This window comes from Osmerus mordax, chromosome 5 (assembly GCF_038355195.1).
Source record: "Osmerus mordax isolate fOsmMor3 chromosome 5, fOsmMor3.pri, whole genome shotgun sequence".
NCBI lineage: Eukaryota > Metazoa > Chordata > Actinopteri > Osmeriformes > Osmeridae > Osmerus > Osmerus mordax.
The window spans coordinates 1,201,786-1,224,228 of NC_090054.1; the positions used below are offsets into that span (position 1 = coordinate 1,201,786).

General features: G+C 46.4%; 1 protein-coding gene across 19 annotated transcripts in view; it reads right to left on the reverse strand.

Annotated features, from left to right (window-relative positions):
- The window catches only part of LOC136942821 (neurexin-1a-like), a 206,872-nt gene that overhangs the window by 137,996 nt on the left and 46,433 nt on the right, over positions 1-22,443 (reverse strand). For 9 of the 19 annotated variants that reach the window (XM_067235815.1, XM_067235814.1, XM_067235823.1 and 6 more), the window contains 4 exons: positions 15,449-15,750; positions 13,821-13,844; positions 12,469-12,630; positions 8,726-9,167 (listed from right to left, as the gene is read on the reverse strand). In XM_067235815.1, the coding sequence (XP_067091916.1) occupies positions 8,726-9,167; positions 12,469-12,630; positions 13,821-13,844; positions 15,449-15,750 (930 nt within the window). Of the gene's footprint in view, positions 1-8,725; positions 9,168-12,468; positions 12,631-13,799; positions 13,845-15,448; positions 15,751-22,443 lie in introns of all 19 variants that reach the window. The other 10 variants (XM_067235830.1, XM_067235833.1, XM_067235829.1 and 7 more) reach the window with 2 other exon arrangements.

Here is a 22,443-nt window from a genome sequence, read left to right on the forward strand (position 1 = left end):
TTCATTAGGGTTTAAACTTTTTGGAACTATTGTTGATCAGACACCCTATTTTATCTAAAAAACAAGACTGTTGAGAAAATTCTACCACATGTCAAAGCAGATATTAATTAGAGAGGGTACAATTTCTGGGGAAATTGTGGGGTGTGCTCCTGTATTTTAACTATTAAACTAATAACTATTTAGCTGGTCAACTCCATGATGCCGGGTGAGTAGGGCTTGTGAGACTGCTCACCAAAAGAACGAAGGGGAACCAAGTAGCCTAATGCTGAGGGCTCGCTGATATTGCTGTCTGTCTTACTAGAAAGTTGTATGTATGCGTCGTTGCTAACGTGTGCTGACGTTGTGACGTTTGGTTAGCACTGAGTTCCCTTGGGCCACACAAGGCACTTTTTGCCACAAAAACTTAATTCAAGCCTAAACCGTCAAATGGAACATTTGCGCGAATACAAGCAACTCAATCGGGACTAAGACAAACATTATGACACTATTCTAGTTTTTTTTGTGGTGGGAAAATAATAATAAACTGGAGAGGGTACAATTTCTGGGGAAATTGTAGGGTGTGCTTGCTTGCGTCGGTTGCAGAGGGGTCCGTTTTTTAATGAAATTTTTACAACTGATATTTCTGTATATTTTATATAAAAAATGCATAGCCTACTTATTATTTATAAAGACATAGAATACATAGATTTAAAAGCATAATTTGTTCTGCCCATTCACAACTCAAAATACTAAGAGTGAAGAGTAGAATGAAATAGTTGTCTTCTCATTTCTCCTGCAAGAGGGAATGGTGATCAGCAGCCTCATAGTTGAATCAAAACGAATACATTTGGCAGACCGGTGTAAAAATGGACCTAATATCTAAGACTTAAACGTCATTTTAAGTTTTTCCCTTCTCGTAATATTTTCAGGCATTTAGCCTAAAGAATGCATTCATTCATTAATAAAGAACCCCCTTTGAAGCTTATTCTAACAACGACGTTACCGGCAGTAGCTATCTCAGATGGAATCACATTTCAAATAGTACCATCTGCTAACTGAAAATATGCCCCCAAAAACGTAAATAAGCTTGACATTTATTAAGGGGAAAATCGCTCATTCATAAAAAGCTCACTGGTAGCGATCATTGTCAGTAACAACGCAAAATGCGATATAGCCCTGTGTGGAGAAGCTGCCCCGGTAAATTCTACTACTTCAGTACAGTACTAGACTACTGCTGTGTTCGTCTTGGTAGCGATTGCGTTGGTTGAATTTCATTTAACGTTCCGTTGTACGGTTTAGGCTGAAATTAATTATTTTCATGAACAGATGGACAAAGTTTAGGCTGTGGCAATGGAGTTCAGGTTAGTAGTCACAGGTCATTGAAAGACTTTTGATTTAAGTAAGGGTAGTGCCAAACATGTTCTGTCGCCGTTTGACTTCCTACTGTAAACAGCTGTGATGTTTTTGTTAGCTAGCTACTAGTGTCTCGCGTGTTGCAGTGAGCAACACTGGTTTGAAACCACAGGTAATGATAATTTCACCCACAAATCGTTTACTTGTAATCTAATGTCATAATAAATCCTACAACGAAAATGTATTTGTGAGGAATGTTTATTTTAACGATTGAAAACAGATGCATCATAGACCACTGTAGTATGTGTTGCCCGGGCAACAGAGGCTAATGTCATGATGCTGATACTTCAGTGAAATGGTAGACTACCGTTTCCGAAAGTAGATGTGGGCCTACTTCCTTAATAATATCAGCTTATATTGTACATTACACTTCACAATTGTGTTTCATATCACAAAGTAAAATGAGTAAATAGTTATTATCGCCCTGGCCTCTTTGCTTGTGGCGTTTCTGCAGCTGCCTTGCAGTAAAGCTATAGTTAGCCTAGCTATCTCCCAGAAGTTAACGAGCTGCTAAACTAATGTTCTGCTAGAGGTAGTCACGCGTGTTTTCGTGACGTTAGTAGCGTCAGTGACTGTGGCTAGCAAGTTAGACAGCGTTAGCTTCACTTTTCGCCACAAAAACGTAATTTCAACTTAAACCATACAACGGAACGTAAATAAAAATACAAGCAACTCAATCGCTACCAAGACGAAACTTTTTACACCTACGTTGTCTATGTCTATAAAAAATGCACCCCTCTGCAACCGACGCAAGCAAGCACACCCTACAATTTCCCCAGAAATTGTACCCTCTCTAGTTAGCGTTAGATGTGTTGTCCCTTCACTGTGGACCACTTTGATAACATTTTCTAACCTGAACAATGAATGTGAATAAAACAATTTGAATTGACAAAGAGATGGAGAGAGACAGAGCGAGGGAGGGAGAAAGGTAGTCGTCTCATCTGAGGGAATGTAAGTGTTTTGTTTACAGAATGTTTACAGAAGATAGAACCACAAACATGATGGTCAATATGACTACAGTACAGTAACCACAATTACACAATTCCTGTGGCTACAGTCCGGTCACTATGACTACAAAGTAGTTGCGATGACAGACTGGCTACAGCATGGTCACCATGACAACAGTAAACTCGCCATAACAACAGTACAGTTAGCATGACAGCATGATCCCTGTGGATAGATAGATGGATGGACTGTAATACTTTAATCACTGCCTGTGGGAAACTCACTGAGTCCATGAAATATACTCCAGCCAGCTTCTTTTACTCATGCCCAACACTACTTATACACTCCCACACTCATGCCCAACACTACTTATACACAACACTCATCCCCAACACTACTTATACACTCCCACACTCATGCCCAACACTACTTATACACTCCCACACTCATGCCCAACACTACTTATACACAACACTCATCCCCAACACTACTTATACACTCCCACACTCATGCCCAACACTACTTATACACAACACTCATCCCCAACACTACTTATACACTCCCACACTCATGCCCAACACTACTTATACACAACACTCATCCCCAACACTACTTATACACTCCCACACTCATGCCCAACACTACTTATACACTCCCACACTCATGCCCAACACTACTTATACACAACACTCATCCCCAACACTACTTATACACTCCGACACTCATCCCCAACACTACTTATACACAACACTCATCCCCAACACTAGGAATGGTTCGCTTGACCCGATGTTAGTTTCCTCAAGGATCACAATGACTCTTGCTTAGAGACTTGTTGCTCTTGTGGTTAGTGGTAACTGATTTAAAATGTTTGTACTCGCTGTGATATATTGTTTTTATTATTGTTGCTTGTTTTTTCCACAGGTACACTTGCACTTATAGCGGTTCATGTTGTTTAATTGTAACTTGTTTAACTACATGCTCTTATGGTTCTTCCCTTTGGCACTTACTTTGGTTGTTCACAATGTGTGCTTCATGTTTTGGCTACTCGCAATGTTTTTGTGGCTATCTTGTTGTTATGATCAGTGACCTATGCACTTTGTAAAGCTATCTCTTGGAAGTCGCTTTGGATAAAAGCGTCTGCTAAATGAATAAATGTAAATGTAAACACTACTTATACACTCCCACACTCATGCCCAACACTACTTATACACAACACTCATCCCCAACACTACTTATACACTCCGACACTCATGCCCAACACTACTTATACACAACACTCATCCCCAACACTACTTATACACTCCCACACTCATGCCCAACACTACTTATACACAACACTCATCCCCAACACTACTTATACACTCCCACACTCATGCCCAACACTACTTATACACAACACTCATGCCCAACACTACTTATACACTCCCACACTCATGCCCAACACTACTTATACACAACACTCATCCCCAACACTACTTATACACAACACTCATCCCCAACACTACTTATACACAACAGTCATCCCCAACACTACTCATACACAACACTCACCCCCAACACTACTTATACACAACACTCATGCCCAACACTACTTATACACAACACTCATGCCCAACACTACTTATACACAACACTCATCCCCAACACTACTTATACACAACACTCATCCTCAACACTACTTATACACAACACTCATGCCCAACACTACTTATACACAACACTCATGCCCAACGCTACTTATACACTCCCACAATCATGCCCAACGCTACTTATATACAACACTCATGCCCAACACTACTTACACACAACACTCATGCCCAACACTACTTATACACAACACTCATCCCCAACACTACTTATACACAACACTCATCCCCAACACTACTTATACACAACACTCATCCTCAACACTACTTATACACAACACTCATGCCCAACGCTACTTATACACAACACTCATGCCCAACACTACTTATACACAACACTCATGCCCAACGCTACTTATACACTCCCACACTCATGCCCAACACTACTTATACCACTACTTACCACTACTTATACTTAGCCTTGAGAGAGCTGGTGTAGCTAAGATAAACATTCTCAAGGTCTGTGTCCTCCTTCATTCCTACCTCCTTCTCCTCCCCCCATCCACTCATTTCTGTTACACATCTGATCCCCTTCTCTCCACTCCTCATTCTCTCCTCCTTTTCTTCCTACTTTTTACTCCACGTCCTCTCCTTTTACCCTGTAACCTCCCCTCCTCCTCCCCTCCCCCCCTCCTCTCATCCTCTCTCCCCTCCTCTTCTCTCCCCTCCTCCTCCCCTCCCCCCAACTCTCCCCTCTCCTCCTCCTCTCTCCCCTCTTCCTCTCTCCCCTCTCCTCTTCCCATCCCACCCTCCTCCACTCCCTTCCTTCTCTCCTCTCCGTAAAGTGAAATATGTCATTAGAGCTCTTCTCAGCGTAGCTCTGCTAGGCCCTCAGAGATCCGGTCACGTTACCATGGAAACTCCAGAAGAGCGACAGAGGAGAGGTTGGGATGGATGGAGAATGGGGATGTGAAGTGTGAGTGTGTGTGTGCATGGGTCTTCTGAAGGTAATGTAATCTGATGATATGATAGTGTGAGTGGCAGACATGTCTGTGACGAGTCCCGGAACAGCCTGTTACTATGGGAGACTGATGCTAACACCAGCATGTAATTATGGGATGTTGTGTATCAACATACTGTCTTCAACCACAATATCTCATTCAGAACACTCACTTCATTATCAATACAACCAATGTCCAGGAGACGGATTCACAAGGCAGGTTATAACATGTTCAGTGTTATAACAATGTTCAGTCTGCATCCAGACCTTCAGATCTGTGCAGATGTCTACCCGGTGATCAGATCAACAGATGTGTTCCTGCTCCCCTGCACAAGTTCATCCTATGTTATTGAGGGTGAGTTTACACTATTCTGAGTGAGTTCATATATCATCATATATATTAGTTAATATATTATCCTGGGTGGGTTGTTATGCAAGGTAGGTTAATATCATCCTTGGTAAATTATTGGTGAATTTTAACTGACACTATACTGTGTGAGTTAAAATGCACTGTACAAAAAAAAGATCAAATTACAGTACTTTTTCTGTACATTTTGTGTTTTTTTTCTGTATTTATGAATTACAGGAAATACAGATAGAAAGACAATGGCAAAATGTACATTTATAAAATTTTCATTAAAATTACAGCAAAATATTGTTACTTAAAAATACACTAAAATTTCAGTTTTTTTTTTCAAATATTAATAACATTTTCACCAAAATGTTCTGTTAAGTCGCTTTGGATAAAAGTGTCTGCTAAATGCATAAATGTAAATGTAATGTTAAAACACAATTTCACTTTATCAAAACCAGCGAATTTTAAAATTTATTTTGAAGATATTTACTTTCATATCACGGACAAATAACTTCTTAATATCTCTTTTGGTTTAGACATAGGAACCTTGAATTGTGAACTGAGCTCGGGTAGTTGACGTAATGCAATCCCAGCATGCACCATTCAATATCAAAGACTACAAAAGCCTGCAAAAGCCTTTTTGGGGCTATCTCGTTGTTCATGATCATTGACCAATGCACTCTTAGTAAAGCTCTCTCTTGGAAGTCGTTTTGGATAAAAGTGTCTGTTGATAAATGAATAAATGTAAAGACTCCAGAGTAGGATGAAGGAAAGTTGATTAGATAGTTGTGTAGCGGCAACGCTCCTGTTACCCAGAATGCCTCGCGGCAAGCTGAAAAGCTACAGAGTTAAAGGTTTAAGCTTAGTTAGATATGTAATGTCACAGATATATCTTGTAAATTTGGTACAGGAAAATTATAATTATTTTACGGTTAATTAATGTTAATAAAAAAAAGTTTTTTTATTTACTGTAATTTAATGGGTTTAATCTGGCTTCCCAGCTGCCAGATTGTTCCTTTTTTTACAGTGTGATCTTGTTATGAATGTATATTATTCTGGATGACTGGTAACCTGGATATATATATATATAGAGTTTGTATGATCCTGTGTGAGTTAATATGATCCTGGGTGAGCTAGTACTATACAGGGTGAATAAAGGCTATCCAGGGTGAATTCATGTTATCCTGGGTGAGTTCATGTTATCCTGGATGAGTTAATACTACTTTTCCTTTGGCTCTCGACGAAGGCGGTCGCATTTTTCTCTCCTCCCCTCCCTGACCTTCCCTGCTTGGCTGTGTCTTGTGTCTTGTCTTGTCTCAAGATACTCTCTCATCATCACTCTCCGAAACTAGAAGCATGGAATTAATTAGCTGGTCTCTCAATGCTATTGACACCATCTTCTCGAAGAGAAGCTCGGGTTCGGGGGAACCCAACTGTCCGGACGGGACGTTCGCAGCTGGCTACACGATGGACGCGTGGGAAAATTGGCGTGTCGTGTGTCTAGCGGCGCTTTCCGTGGAGGACGTTGAAGACATCTTCATATTCGGAACCATGATTACAGGCTTTCTGCTGTTTGGAATAGGCGCTGGCTTTGTATATCGGAAAATTAAGGAAACGGCTGCAGCCATCAAAAGCCCCGTTAGGCTGCCCGATATGATTGATGCGGTGGGCAGAGTTGTTGGAGCTCAGACTGTGAACTTACAACGCAGTATTGATTACAACAGGGATACGTTTGCGGCTCTGCAAAGGAAGATGGAGGACATGGAGACCTTCCTGAAGGGTGGACGTGAAAATTGAGTTGCGGCTACTCGTCAAAACAACTACCCCAATCTTATCCACTTTCGGCCCTGTAACCAACACAGGCCTTGGCCAAGGCCGTCGCTGGAAAACAACTCCTCTGGAGAGCGCTGAAGCGAGACTATCTTGCTCCTCCCTCCCCCCCCCCCCCCCCCCCCCCCCCCACCCCCCCCCCACCGACATCTGTGGCTTGGTCTCTGCCCGGGTCATGACCAAGGATGTCTCCTGGCCAACACAATCTGCATAGGGAGAATCGGACTGATTGTCGCCTAGGTTGAGGGCGCCAACCCAGACCTACTCACACATTAACTTTCACCTACTACAGATATCACCACCCCCCCACCCCCATCCAACGCCTTCGCCTGCTTGTTTCCCCACGTGTTTTTGTAAATGTTGTTGTGCTTATGTGCTGAGGTTTTTGTCTGTTCCCACACTGTACTCCTCTAGGAGCATTGTCTGGGTGTTGCCTTTTTCTCTCCTCCTCTCTCCTCATGTTATGCTCGTCCTGTCTACCCCCTTGTCATGTTTGTGTATTAGAAACTGCAAGTGGCAGCTCGGATCTAAGATGGATTCGAGAGACCGCAGATAGAGTGCGGCTAGTTTGGTTTGTTAAACGTTTTAGATCAACACTTGTATTATTGTCAGGGAGTCAGGTGGCTGAGCGGTTAGGGAATCGGGCTAGTAATCTGAAGGTTGCCGGTTCGATTTTTGGCCGTGTCAAATGACGTTGTGTCCTTGGGCAAGGCACTTCACCCTACTTGCCTTGGGGGGAATGTCCCTGTACTTAGTGTAAGTCGCTCTGGATAAGAGCGTCTGCTAAATGACTAAATGTAAATGTATTGTTTTTGTTGATTTTATGTAAAGCACTTTGAGCTGCAATTCTTGTATGAAAAGTGCTATATAAATAAAGTCTTACTTACTTACTGTAATGAATGTATTTTATTCTAAGTGATTTACTGGTAACTAGGTTGACTAAATATGTCAGGGTTGGGGAACCTTTCTTCTGCCAAGGGCCATTTGGATATTTATAAAATTATTCGAGGGCCGTACAGAATTATCAACTTAAAAATGTGCCTGCTATATTTGGTCAAACATTTCATTAACTCACTCCTAATGTGATGGCTGGAACTGCTTCTCTTTGGTGAGGTTTGTGATGTTAGCTGGCACGGATTCAGCCTGCTTTGACTAGGGGTGCATCGAACATTTCTTGGGGGGTATCATGATTACGGAAAGGGATCGTATTATTTTTTATATTGCTACCATTTTTGAGACTGCTTATCGATCTGAGTGTTAATCAGGCGCGGAGCCATACGTTGTAAACATTCAGGGCTTAGCCCAAACCAACAACGTATTCTGGGTTTGATTTGCTAGAAATGAATTCCACACTTAATGCAAGCGAAATTTTTTGGTACATTGGTACGCAACGCTGCGCGCCTCCACAGTCCTCTTCCACATATAAAAATATTGCTGCTGCCAACGAATAATGCACCTAATAACATGGTTCCTGCAGTGCCATGGCGGGCCGGACCAAATGATTTCGGACGTTCCCCACCCCTGAAATATTTGATTGGATTTTTACGCTAGATGAGTTAACGTTATCCTGGGTAGTTCATGTTAAGCTGAATTACTAAACTAAAGGTAAGTTAGTACCTGATCGTCCGTCCCTCTGGAAGTCCACATGGTACCACTCTCCATCATTGACCTTCTTGTTGACCGCCCTGGTCTTGGTGGTACCTGAGCCCATGTCCAGCAGCAGGTACAGGTGGCCGTCCAGCATCTCAATGGCGAAGAAGTCCACCTTGAGGGCCTGGGCGCTGGCCCCCTCCTTGGGGGGCTGCCGGGGCTTGCCGTGGCTGAAGAGGAGCAGGCCGTTGGGCTCTGTGGTGCGGAAGTCGAAGGAGATGGAACCGGTCTTCTTGGCGTTCCACTTGTCCAGTGTGATGAAGGAGTCCGGGGTCTCGAAGGTGATGGGGTCAAGGGTGGCTACGTTCTCACACTTGAAGGCCACCAGCCCGTGGACCTTCATGTTGGGGTCGCCCTGCTTGGCCAGGCGAGACAGCTCTAGACGTACATCGTTGTTCTTATACACCACCTGGGAGAGGAGGAGAGGGGGATGAGAGGAGGAGAGGGGGAGGAGGAGAGGGGGAGGAGATGAGAGGAAGAGGAGAGGGGGAGGAGGAGGAGGAGGAGAGGGGGAGGAGAGGAGAGAAAGAGGAGAGGGGGAGGAGGAGGAGAGGGGGAGGAGAGGAGGAGGGGGAGGAGGAGGAGAGGGGGAGGAGAGGTGGAGAGTGGGAGGAGGAGAGGAGGAAAAGGGGAGGAGGAGGAGGGGGAGGAGAGGAGGGGAGGAGGGGAGGAGGAGAGGGGGAGGAGAGGAGGAGAGGGGGGGAGAGGAGGAGATGAGAGGGGGAGGAGGAGAAAGAGAATCAGAATCAGCTTTTTTCGCAAAGTAAGTTTGCACAAACAAGGAATTTACCATGGCAGTAAGGTGCATATGGTAAATAAGGTTGCATATGGTTTAAAATAAAAGATGTAAAATATGGGGGAGGGGGGGGAGGGGGAGGGGGGGGAGGGGAAGAGGGATGATAATTGGGCAGGTGTGCTGCTAATAAAGGCCTCAGCTGATCTCTCTCTCACACCCACACACACAGACACACAGAGACGGACACACAGACAGACACACAGACAGACAGACACACACACACAGACAGACACACACACACACACAGACACACACAGAAACACACAGACAGACACACACACACACACACACAGATCTCAGCTTCTCCGTTGGCAGCAGCATGACTAGAGGGCAGTATCTCATGGTGAATGTGCTTCTCTAATGGTTTAATCTATTCAACCAACTGTTAATACAGAGGTCCTGAACACACAACCAACTGTTAATACAGAGGTCCTGAACACACAACCAACTGTTAATACAGAGGTCCTGAACACACAACCAACTGTTAATACAGAGGTCCTGAACACACAACCAGCTGCTCTCATTAGCAACATCAGACACACTTTTCATTAAGGTGACATTGACTATCCTGCAACTACATAGAAATCCCATATTAACAACATTGCAGTTACTTAGGAACTGATATGTAGTTACAGCAGTAAGTAATAACACAAGTCAAACTTGGTAAGGCTGGGCTTTGGCCCCGTGCCTGAGCGGCGGGCTGGGTCTGGGTTAGGGACTGGCGTAAACTAAGTCAACAAATAGAATCTTTTCAGCAGCTGAATCATTCTTCATCTTTACAGTGTTCCTTTGGGAAAACAAAGTCCATCTAATCTTTTGTCTGCTGCTGTTCAGAGTCTGCGTAGCGGTACAGGACTCAGGGCCCAACTCTCTGGCATGACTCCAGGAGAGAGACGTGACTAAGCTAAACTCTACAGGGAAACAAAAACAATCTAACCAGAATCTCTGTCAGGGAGTGAGGAGGAGGGTGATATCTGCAGAGGGAGAGGGGGAGGGAGAAGGGAGAAAGGGAGAGGGGGAGGGAGGAAGGGAGAGGGGGAGGGAAAGGGAGAAGGGAGAGGGGGAGGGGGAGGGAGAGTGGAAGGGAGGAAGGGAGAGGGGGAGGGAGAGTGGAAGGGAGAGGGGGAGGGAAAGGGAGAAGGGGGAGGGAAAGGGAGAGGGGGAGGGAAAGTGGAAGGGAGGAGATGGTGTCCTCCTCTTCCTCCTCCTTCCAGCCTGACTGAACAACGACAAGACCCCACCCCAGAACCAACAGACCAACAGAACCGCTCTGACAGACAGTTCTGGGAGAGCTGGGTTCTGTCTGAGAGAGTTCTGTCTGGGAGAGCTGGGTTCTGTCTGAGAGAGTTCTGTCTGGGAGAGCTGGGTTCTGTCTGAGAGAGCTCTGTCTGGGATGCAGGACCCGTGTGCCTCCAGAGAATGCACACGTGAGCCGAGTGGCAGTTCCACTCCATCCCTCATGCCTCACGCCGCCTCATAACGATGCTCAAGCCGAGGCGGCGCAGAACAGCATTCTGGGTAGTAGGCAGGTAGGGAGGGTCAGGATCGAGGCATCACACAGCTGGTCTGTTTTAGTGGACCAGCCTGCACACTCCAAGCCTCTGCTGTGTTTGAACTAGGCTGCATACATCAGGGGTGAGACAACCACGTCATCACAACATTGGAGAGAGGCAGGGGGGAGGAAGGGAGACGGGGTGGGCATGCTGATGGGGGAGGGAGGGAGACAGGGTGGGCATGCTGATGGGGGAGGGAGGGAGACGGGGTGGGAATGCTGATGGGGGAGGGAGGGAGACGGGGTGGGCATGCTGATGGGGGAGGGAGACAGGGTGGGCATGCTGATGGGGGAGGGAGGGAGACAGGATGGGCATGCTAATGGGGGAGGGAGGGAGACAGGATGGGCATGCTAATGGGGGAGGGAGGGAGACGGGGTGGGCATGCTGATGGGGGAGGGAGGAGAGGACAGGATATTGGGTGGGCAGCAGTATCCAGATGTGAGTGTTTACAGAGCGATCCACCTCCACTACAAGTTACAGCAGAACCTTCTAGAACAGGCTGTTGGCCCCACAGCTAGCCCTTAACGAGCGGCGGAGCCCTAACGAAGGGAGGGCGCTAACGAGCGGACACTAACGAGCGGCATGGACATGTGGCCTCAGCCCGCCTCCTCATTAAACACTCCTGCCTAGGAACTCCTAGGTTCTGACAGACCCACACTCTGCAGAAGGGGAATGTAGGACAGGGGGAGGGGGACAGAGGGCTGGATGCTGGTGTGGTGAGAAAGAGAGAGATGTGGTGAGAGAGTGAGGGTGCTATGTGGGTCAGACGAGCCGTTAAGGAGCACAGACATCTAAGATGTACATTCCAGAATGCAAACTGGAGGAGGCAGATGAAGAACCTGTTCTGACAGAACTCTCTCTACTTTCCCTCTCCTTCTCTCTCTCTCTCTCTTCTCTCCCTCTCCTTCTCTCTCCCTCTTTCTCTCTTCTTCTCTCTCCTCTCTCTCTTTTTCTCTCTCGGTCTGTTTCTCTCTGAACTGAAGGCTGCAGTGTCTGACAGCAGCTTTAGACATGTCCATCACCACATCATCACCAGGGGGGATCTGCAATCTCTGCTGGTGACCTGGAAACTGATTTTACTCATATAAGTGTGTGTGTGTGTGTGCGTGTGTGTGTGTGGGGGTATGTGTGCGCATGTGTGGGGAGTCAGGTGGCTGAGCGGTGAGGGAGTCGGGCTAGTAATCCGAAGGTTGCCAGTTCGATTCCCGGTCATGCCAACTGACGTTGTGTCCTTGGGCAAGACACTTCACCCTACTTGCCTCGGGGGAATGTCCCTGTACTTAATGTAAGTCGCTCTGGATAAGAGCGTCTGCTAAATGACTAAATGTAAATGTAAATGTGTGTGTGTGTGTATGTGTCACCTCCTTCAGACAGCCCATGAAGTTGTTGCTGACGGGGGATCCAGGCAGGTCGGCCGTGCTGGGGCTGCCCCCCACATAGAAGAAGTCGTCGGAGCCCAGCATGGTGTAGTCCTCCTGGGTGTAGCCGGTGGTGGTCAGGATCCCGTCCACGGAGATGGTCACCTGCACAAGGCACACGGAGAGCACAGGATGTAGCGGCGGGCGGCAGGGCCTCGCACGCTCGCTGACCTGGCACCCTCAACACTGTCAAACCCATTTTCATGTCTGTTTTTGTTGTTTTCTTGCGTCTTTATTTTGTTTTATTAGTTTGGGAGGATGCTAGCCTCCAGGGTTGGGTTAGTAGAGGCCAGGATGACTGGCAGGTTAGTGAACACACCCGACTGCAAAAGTAATTTAGCAGACACAAAAATGAGGAGTTAGTAAAAGTTGACGAGGGTTAGTCGTAGCTAGGGTACATATGGGTTCAGTTCTGCACTTCTGAGAAAAGAACAGAAATAGAAAATAAGAGAATGGTGGTGAGTTTTACTGCAGGCAGATGGCACATTCACACACACGGGTTAGCACTGGTTAATGAAACCATGGACAGCTAAAACCAGCAAGCCTCCGTCTTGGTTTTCTTTTTGCGAGCGAGCAAAGAGAGAACACACCCATGGACAGAGGGGCGGGGCTTGAGGAGTGGGGAGGGGCCTGAGAAGGAGGGGAGGGGCCTGAGGAGGATGGGCCTGAGGGCTTGAGGATGAGGGGCGGGGCTTGAGGAGGAGGGGGCGAGGCCCTTGCACTCTGCCGGCCCATGCAGAAGAGAGGGGGTCAGGGGGTCAGGGGATGTTCCCATGGCGAAAGAGAAAGAAAAGTAAAAGCACCAAATAAGGAACACACACACTGCTGCCATGACGACACAGCAAGCAGATGGTCAGCGTGGAGAGGGGGCGGGGCCAGCATTCAGAGACATGATGGCTGACACCAATCAGAGGGCATGAAGGCTGAGACCAATCAGAAGACATGAAGGCTGAGACCAATCAGAAGGCATGCCATGCACAGTGAATGAAGGTTGACACCCAAGGAGTTTGAGGAGGGGGGGGGACCCTACTCGTCACGGCTGGATGCAAAAAAAACGCTAGAAACGATGCTCCTAAAAAAGGTTGGCGGGTCAAACGAAAACCAGACAGGAAGTACAGGAACTGAGGAGGGAGGAAGGAACCCACACATGAGTCCAAACCAAGCAGTGAGAGGAAGCAGAGAGGTACCAACCGCAGGTCCACGTTCTAATGACGTCTACAGTCCAAAGAAAAGAACACAGAACCAAACGAAGAAACAAGTAAAGTGATAGCTACCGAACAATGGAGTTTGTTTACCATAGCGTGTCCAATGCCTGAGTGCTTTGTGGAAAAGGGGGGAGAAAGGAAATTATAAAACTGTGAACAAAATACGGACCGTTACTCAAAAAGGATATGATGGTCACTAGCGTTAGTACATTGTTAATAAAGGTTAAAACAGAGAGGTTAGTAGAATGGCACATTCCATGAGTGACATGTTAGTTAGTTTCATCCAAAGCATGTTAGTAACAGAGAGAGGACAAAATAAGTTCTACAAGAAAAGGAGCAGACTGAAGTCCCTGGCACCTGTTCTCCCCAGGAACTAGAAGGTTCCTTCAGCCCACTGCCAGCTGCATTACTTTCACCAAAAGATCAGGCAAATTAGTCTGCTGTCGTATAAACCCAAAACAACAGACAGGCAACATTATTTGATTCTAATCCTGTTTGAATGCTTTAAGCTTCCCCTGGTACTGTTTTGCGGTGTTTTAAGGTGAATAACACGTAGAGATGTTAGAACACACTTGGTCATCTCAGGTCACTAATTCCAACTGCCACTGCATTCTGTGCTCATAACTGCTGACTAGGCCTGGCCTTTCACGTCTGGCCTTCTGTTCTCCATGTTGATGTGTGTTTGTAGAAACACTCTTCTGCTGCTGCCAGTACCCCCGCCCCTCCCCCAAAGCTGCTGTGCACAGGAGAGCAGGCCAGGATCAGGGTCTTTATCTGTAACCCTGGTTCCTGCGGTGGAAACAAGGCTTTAGGAACTAGATCAAATATTCCACTGGGGTTTAAGCTGTGATTCTAAGGTTCCACACACCACAGCTTACTCCAACCGTCACCCACCACCCCCACCTCCACACACCCCCACCTCACCTCCACACACCCCCACCCCCCAAACCCCACCAACCCTCACCTCCCCTCCATACACCCTCACCACCCACCCCACCCCACCAACCCTCCCCTCCACATACTCCCACCCCCCAAACCCCACCAACCCTCATCCCCCACCCCACCTCCCTCACCTCCCACCCACTCTCTACACATCATACAGCCCCCATATTTCCACCCCCCCCCACTGAAACCACCACCCTTCGTTATTCCCCCACCCCACACAGCACCCAAACCACCACCTAAACCAACCCCCCCCACACCAAAACCACTCCCTCCTTATCCCCCCACCCCCCAAACCACCAACTCTTATCACTACCATCACACCTTCTTACATTTTCACATGGTATTAGCACTAATCTGCTATATCCGGGGAGTCAGGTGGCTGAGCGGTGAGGGAGTCGGGCTAGTAATCCGAAGGTTCCCAGTTCGATTCCCGGTCATGCCAACTGACGTTGTGTCCTTGGGCAAGGCACTTCATCCTACTTGCCTCAGGGGAATGTCCCTGTACTTACTGTAAGTCGCTCTGGATAAGAGCGTCTGCTAAATGACTAAATGTAAATATCTGATCACCATCTTACCATCTATGGTAGTCAGAGCACTATTGCTAAATCTGCACACAAACCCAACAAATCCACACAATCAGCAATCCTTTACTTGATTTAGAATGCTTGAATCAAATCATTATTTCATAATGATAGTATGAATACTACTCCTACAAATAAGGGAAATAGTAATGTTGTTGTCGGGATTGACTGCCTCTTCTTCCTTCCTGTTACCTGCCGCAGGTTCCTGGTAACCTTGACGTCATGCCAGTCATTGTCGTTGAACTTCCCGTTAACGGGCTCCACCAGCGCCTCGAAGGCACCGGAGCCCAGGTTGATGACCAGCGACACGGCACCGTTCTTCAGCGCCAGGTTCACGTAGTCGGCAGACTTGCCCGTGTGCAGCATCAGGCCGTTCCTCTGCAGCGTCTTGAAGGAGAGCGTGATCTCGTCGCTGCTGCTCTGGATGGGCTGCAGGGACAGGTCGTAGCAGAAGAACTCCGAACCCTTGAAGGTCACCACATACTCCTCCTTCCCTGGAGAGGAGAGAGGGGTGGAGAGGAAAGAGGGGTAGAGAGGAGAGAGGAGAGGGGTGGAGAGGAGAGGGGTGGAGAAGAGAGAGGGTGGAGAGGAGAGAGGAGAGGGGTGGGGAGCAGAGAGGGGTGGAGAGGAGAGGGGTGGGGAGGAGAGAGGGGTGGAGAGGAGAGGGGTGGGGAGGAGAGAGAGGTGGAGAGGAGAGGGGTGGGGAGGAGAGAGGGGTGGAAGAGTAGAGGGGGGAGGGAGATGGAGAGAGGTGTTGAGTTGACACCAGTGGAACATTCACTCCTGTTGTCCACACAGAGGATGAGGATGCCATGTCAGCAGAATGAACGTTTACTTCATGCAGTGGTGTAGTGGTGTTTGGGTAATGTGGGTATACTGTGAATGTATAGATCCCCACCAAGCCTTGATCTAGACGTATTTCTCATGATTTGAAGGGGTGTACGGTCAGTCGTCTCTTCTGAGGTAGATATAGGGTAAATCCCTCTCCTCAGAGGAGGGTATACCCAGCTCTACACCACCACTTTCATTCACCTAAGCATGGTTCCATTCATGAAGCAGAGCTAATCCTGAAAGTTTTGGTTCAGTTCCTCACCTGGGTGATTAGATGCAGACTGTCCCCAGCTTACCTGTCCTCCGGCTTGGGTCCTTCTACCATGTACACTTTTATATCTACATACACATACAGTACATACTGTATCTACATACAAAAATCTACATGCACATTGAATGTCAATGTGTTTCCCATACGTTGATTTATTTGTGGCGACCCAACACCAAAACAAATTGACAGCCACAAATTGATTTCAATTCATTTATATTTGTTTTGCTGCGAAAAAAATAAATCTTTGTAGAGTTGCTTCTTGCCCGCTTGCAACTACGGAGGTCTTTAAAGATGACGTCCCCATTCATTTCTATGGAAAGTGCTCAGTGGCGCAGTGAGGCGCAGTGAGGCGCAGTGAAGCGCAGTGAGGCAGGCGCCATCTTTCCAGTTCCGTCTCGTCCGGTCTTGCACAGAACAGTGGCTCACTAAGCTCCTAGCTCCGAGGCTCGTACACGCTCGCAACTAGCTGGACACGTCATACTTTGCGACAACCAGTGGCGAGTTTGTGAGCTAAGGCATTGCAGTGGAGTTAGAAAACTGGCAGAATGGGGTACAAGTCCGATCAAGAAGCAGATACAGTACCAGTCAAATGGGAAAATGTGTCCAAACTTTTGACTGGTACTGTACATCATGTGAACTTTACGAAAATGCATGCTATTAGTACTGAATAGTATTACTTTCACTTGGTTCTTGGAAATATAGGCCTATTCTAGATGGAACATATGTTTCACATACGACTCAGACTCACCAAATATACGTTGTTCTTTTTGCATCGTGTTTTTAGTATGACTACTTAAGTATTGTGTAAGACTTGAATATTTACAAGTTTACAGAAACTGTAAACTTGAATATCTGGCTCCGTCGTTGTTCTAGCTCGGCAAAGCAATGATGATGAGTGTTGCTTTACTATTACTAGCTTACAGTTATTGTTAATGCCATCATTGTGGTGTTAACTGACATAACGTTGCATAACTTTAACAATATTGTGGTTATCAGACATGACTTATTCATCTTTGTCTTTGCTCAAGAAGACAACCTATAATGACGCCTTAGCATGCCACAATATCACTATATTAGGCTATAAATACGTTTGTCATGTCATGAACATAATAAAGTTCATTACAAAATTGTTAAATCTGCTTTAAAATTACAGAAATAAACTCTATAAACAACCGTCATGTATGTGTGCAACCATAACTTGCTACAATAAAGGCAGGCAACTGTAGATTATCAAGCCCTTTCTCCTTGTTCTCATTCAGCTCAGGTAAATCAGCGATCGGCTAATGTTCCCTTTTGTGCTCGTGCCCTGTTCGTATCCGCGAGCACAGTTCCAGACAACTATTCTTAACGTAAGCAAATAAATGCGTTGCTAGTTTACCCATTTCGGATTGGTTTCAAACTTAAAAATCTAAAAATCTTCTATGAGAAAGCTAGTAGTATGAGCCAGATTCGAAAATAGAACAGACATTATTGCGGGAGATAGTTTTGGATATGTTGACTGGAGTTAATAGAATAAAATCGACGACGGACAACAGGTACCTAACCGGAAATGCAATACCACCTACATCCACCGGGGCCGTTGCCTTAAGCCGAGGAGCGAGGGTCTGGTTCTCACTCTTTGAGGGGCCAAGATGGCGTTGGAATGACAAGTTGTGTTATGTCGAGCTGAACTTTTTTCTTTGGATGTACCCGCAGTAATTTTTTGTTAATTGATTTTTGCATAAAAAACTATTTCTGGTACATTAAAACGACCTATACATCTTTTAAAATAGCTTTTGATATCGACGTAATTGGTAATAGCATATTTGCCTAATCTCTAAAATGGAACGGCCCTACGAGATTGAAGGTATGGAGGCCGCTATCGCTTTGGAAAAAAGAAGTATCAAGGATACTCATTCTTATGCTTGTAGTGCTGAGGCTGGTGGCGTTTGTGATTCTTCCCCAGTCACTCCCATCAAACAGAATGCTTCAAAGAAGAAGCGAAGTGAACCTTCTTTGTGTGAGGTACAGGATAACATTATCTGCGTCCTAACAGCCAAAATCAAAGAAAAAGCCGACCATATTGAAGAAATTGTGAAAAGAAACGCAGTTAGCATTGTCAATCTTCAAAAATCCATTGACTTCACGGTAGAAGAGGTTAAAACTCTTAAAGAAGAGAACAGCCATCTCCAAAAGAAGGTAGAACAACATGAGAAGACAATCGCCAATTTAGTAAATGAGACTAATGAGGCTGAACGCTATAGCCGTAGATGATGCCTCAGACTTCTCGGTATGGTCGAAGGGGCCAGAAGAGAAAAATATAAAAGAAAAAACGAAAGAGATCTGCAGAAAGATATTGCCAGAAGATGAAGGAAATACCACTGTAAGGGACATTGATGTAGTCCATCCATCGTATAGGAAGAAAGCTGCCACGTCCTATCGTCATACGTTTCACCTCCAGAAAGGCGAAGGATTCAATATGGAAATGTTCTAAGAAGAATAACTACCTCCTGAAGAATGGTCTGCAATTCAAGGAAGATCTCACGTCCTCCGACAAAGAATCAAGGAAACAGCTATGGCCAGCAGTCAAGGCGGCACATGAAAAGGGTCTCAAAGCCTACTTCGTAGGCACCAAAGCCTTCATAGACGGGAAAGAGCGCTGCTGCAAAGCGCTGCTGCAAAGCGCTGCTGCAAAGCGCTGCTGCAAAGCGCTGCTGCAAAGCGCTGCTGCAAAGCGCTGCTGCAAAGCGCTGCTGCAAAGCGCTGCTGCAAAGCGCTGCTGCAAAGCGCTCGGCTCACACTGCAGAGATTGTTTCGGCAGCTGGTCGAATTTTTCCACGAGCCGCTTGCAAATTCCATTGCAGGATGATAAAATACACCATATTATATGATATATTTGGATAAACAAACATGTTATTAATATTTTACTACATTAGTTGTAGGCTATAGCCTATTCGTTTAGTTTCTCCTGACATCGCTGTAGCTTTGCGCTGCGATATTACCGACCGACTCACTTGCAGCACTGACATCAACAATGATCAGAGTAACCCACCACAAACTGTTCAAAAAGACAAAATCACTTCTTTCCCTTACCTTCATGTTCTTTCAATGAGTATAAACACATCTGACATTAAAGAACATTATCCAGATTAATGACAGCTAGCCGTGAGCTAAGTGGCACTAAGATGAGTGCTAGTGCTTTGTTAGCCACTTAGCTAACAACTCGCTACCTAGTCAGAGTAAACTACCACCAAAATCATACATTAGATGTTTTTTATAATACTTAAATTTCCCATGATTAAATATAAATCCTTGGTGGCCAGGTGCCGCACCTTCACGCTTCTCACCCATCCAGCCACAGCATATTGATAAGCATCCGTACTCTTGAAAGCCTTCAAGCTCTCCGCACTGTATGGGGAGGTGTTATGCACAAGATAAATGTAATATATCATGGAAAGCCAAATGGGGCAAGCCTGGGGCAGATAATAAGGGACAAAAGAAAACTGGGGGTAACAAATAAGGAACTCCTCTCCTTACTGTCTACTGTCTCTCATTCAAATGGGCAGCGTGTGCGGCCATACTGGCCATCCTGGCTGCCACATTACGTTGGGATGCTGTTGGGATGCTGTTGGGATGCTGTTGGGATGCTGTTGCGATGGCTGTTGGAGCAGCAAGTTGCCTAAATTAAGTTTATGTCAGCTTTCAATGTGAAAAAGGAAAGCTCAGAGAAGGGTACAGGCTTGGTGACTGGCACAGAAAAATGCGCGTCTAGTGTGAACAGCTTCATTTGAGTTCCATAGGGCGGATAGCTCTGCAGTCGTAAAGTCACGACTTAATGATATTTCAAACCATTCTGAAGCAGCGGGGTTAATGAGGAATATAGCGGAAACACTGGGGCGCAGTTACTGCCATTTCTAGATTAACAATGGAGACGTTATCGGTTAATACATTTTTAACCGGTTAAATTCTTAACAGCAATTAATTGATTCATGATTAATCATGAGCATCCTTACCACACACACACACATATATATATATCTACGTGTGTCCAGACAATGTACTCCGCTTGTCGTTTCTCTAACCTTAATAGTAAACTGTACCTGAGAGCTGTAGTGCTGGGCGAGTGCTGGGTGAATCTGTCCGACCGGACTTATTTGGGGGTGTGGGAGCCATCAGCCTGGCTGCTGAGGAGACACTACACCTCATAACAAGCTAGCCCACAACACTGTCAAAGGCACCAGCACAAATGGAGCAAAAATCATTCAATTCTTATAAACCTGAAACCCTGTGGCTTTATATAGCAACAATCACACAGGCACTAACACACTTGGACGAACGGTGGTCCCCTTCTCTCTCCCCCCCCCCACACACACACACACAAACAGTCTATAAAGGCAGTACTGTCCACAACAATTTGTCAGTGCATCGATCGTTTAAGAAGAAGCCCTGTAGACCAGCTCAGAGTCAACAGAACTCAGCCTCCTAGCTCCTGACTCCTAGCTCCTGACTCCAAGCTCCTGACTCCTAGCTCCTGACTCCAAGCTCCTGACTCCTAGCTCCTGACTCCTAGCTCCTAACTCCTAGCTCCTAACTCCTGACTCCAAGCTCCTGACTCCTAGCTCCTAACTCCTGACTCCAAGCTCTTGACTCCTAGCTCCTGACTCCTAGCTCCTGACTCCAAGCTCCTGACTCCTAACTCCTGACTCCAAGCTCCTGACTCCTAGCTCCTGACTCCTGGCTCCTGACTCCTGGCTCCTGACTCCTAGCTCCTGACTCCAAGCTCCTGACTCCTAGCTCCTGACTCCTAGCTCCTGACTCCTAGCTCCTGACTCCTAGCTCCTGACTCCTAGCTCCTGACTCCTAGCGCCTGACTCCAAGCTCCTAGCGCCTGACTCCTAGCGCCTGACTCCTAGCTCCTGAATCCTTGCTCCTGAGTCCTAGATCCTGACTCCTAGCTCCTGACTCCTAGCTCCTGACTCCTAACTCCTAGGTCTTAGGTCTACCTCCAGCAGAGGAAGGAGGGAAGAAGTATGAGGAACTGAGAGGAAAGATGTCCTGACTAATCAGGACAGACGAGCAACATCCAATCAGGAGTGTCAGGAGCCCCGCTCAGCTGTGACACAAAAGTGACATCCAAATAACTCCCTTCCTGTCCAGGGGACTACCACTTCCTGTCCAGGGGACTACAACTTCCTGCACTTACTACCATTCCTGGAACAGGTCCCAAAGCCCCCATTGCCAAGGCTTGGCAATGCAAACCACACGCACACACACACAAACCACACGCACACACACACACAAACCACACACACAAACCACACGCACACACACACAAACCACACACACAAACCACACGCACACAAACCACACGCTCACATGGATGCACACACAGTACTCAGAGAAAGCAGAGTGACGTTCAAGATTGACTCTCACACACACACGGTTTGGGTATGGCCCTCAGTTCATACCGTGTAACAAGTAGTGGTGTGTTTATATGTGCAGATGTGTGTATGTGTGTGGGTATCTGTGCGTGTGTGTGTAGAGATATATGCATGAATGTGTGTGTAGGTGCATTTGTGTGTTCAGCAGGAGTTTCTAAGCAGGTGCATTCTGGGAGCTAGACTTCAGTGGATTTGGCCGTTCAAGATCTGGGATCATTTATACAGGGTATATTTATACTCTCTACTTCTCTCTCTCTCCTCCCTTTCTCACATTCCCTCTCTCTGACTGACAGTCTATTAGGGAGAAGTGTGTCGTGAGACTGTCTAACTCTCTTCCTCCAGAACAGACTGCTTAGAAACACCCTTCAGTGTGTGTCTGTGTCTGCGTGTGTCTGCTAGTCAGTGTAGACCCTTAGAGTTAGACACGCAGTAGGAGAGACACACAGACCCCTCCCACACACACACACAGAGTCTATAATTGGATTCACCATTCTAGTTGTCATTAGTGGAAGTGGAGGGCTGTGGACATTAATGAGACACTTGGATTGTACTCCATCTGTAGCCCTGTGTGTTTTTGTGTGAGGAGGCTGTCAAATATCTGTTTAACTGTACACTGGTGAAGTGTGATCATGCATCTCTTCTCTCCTTTGTTGTGTTACTACAGT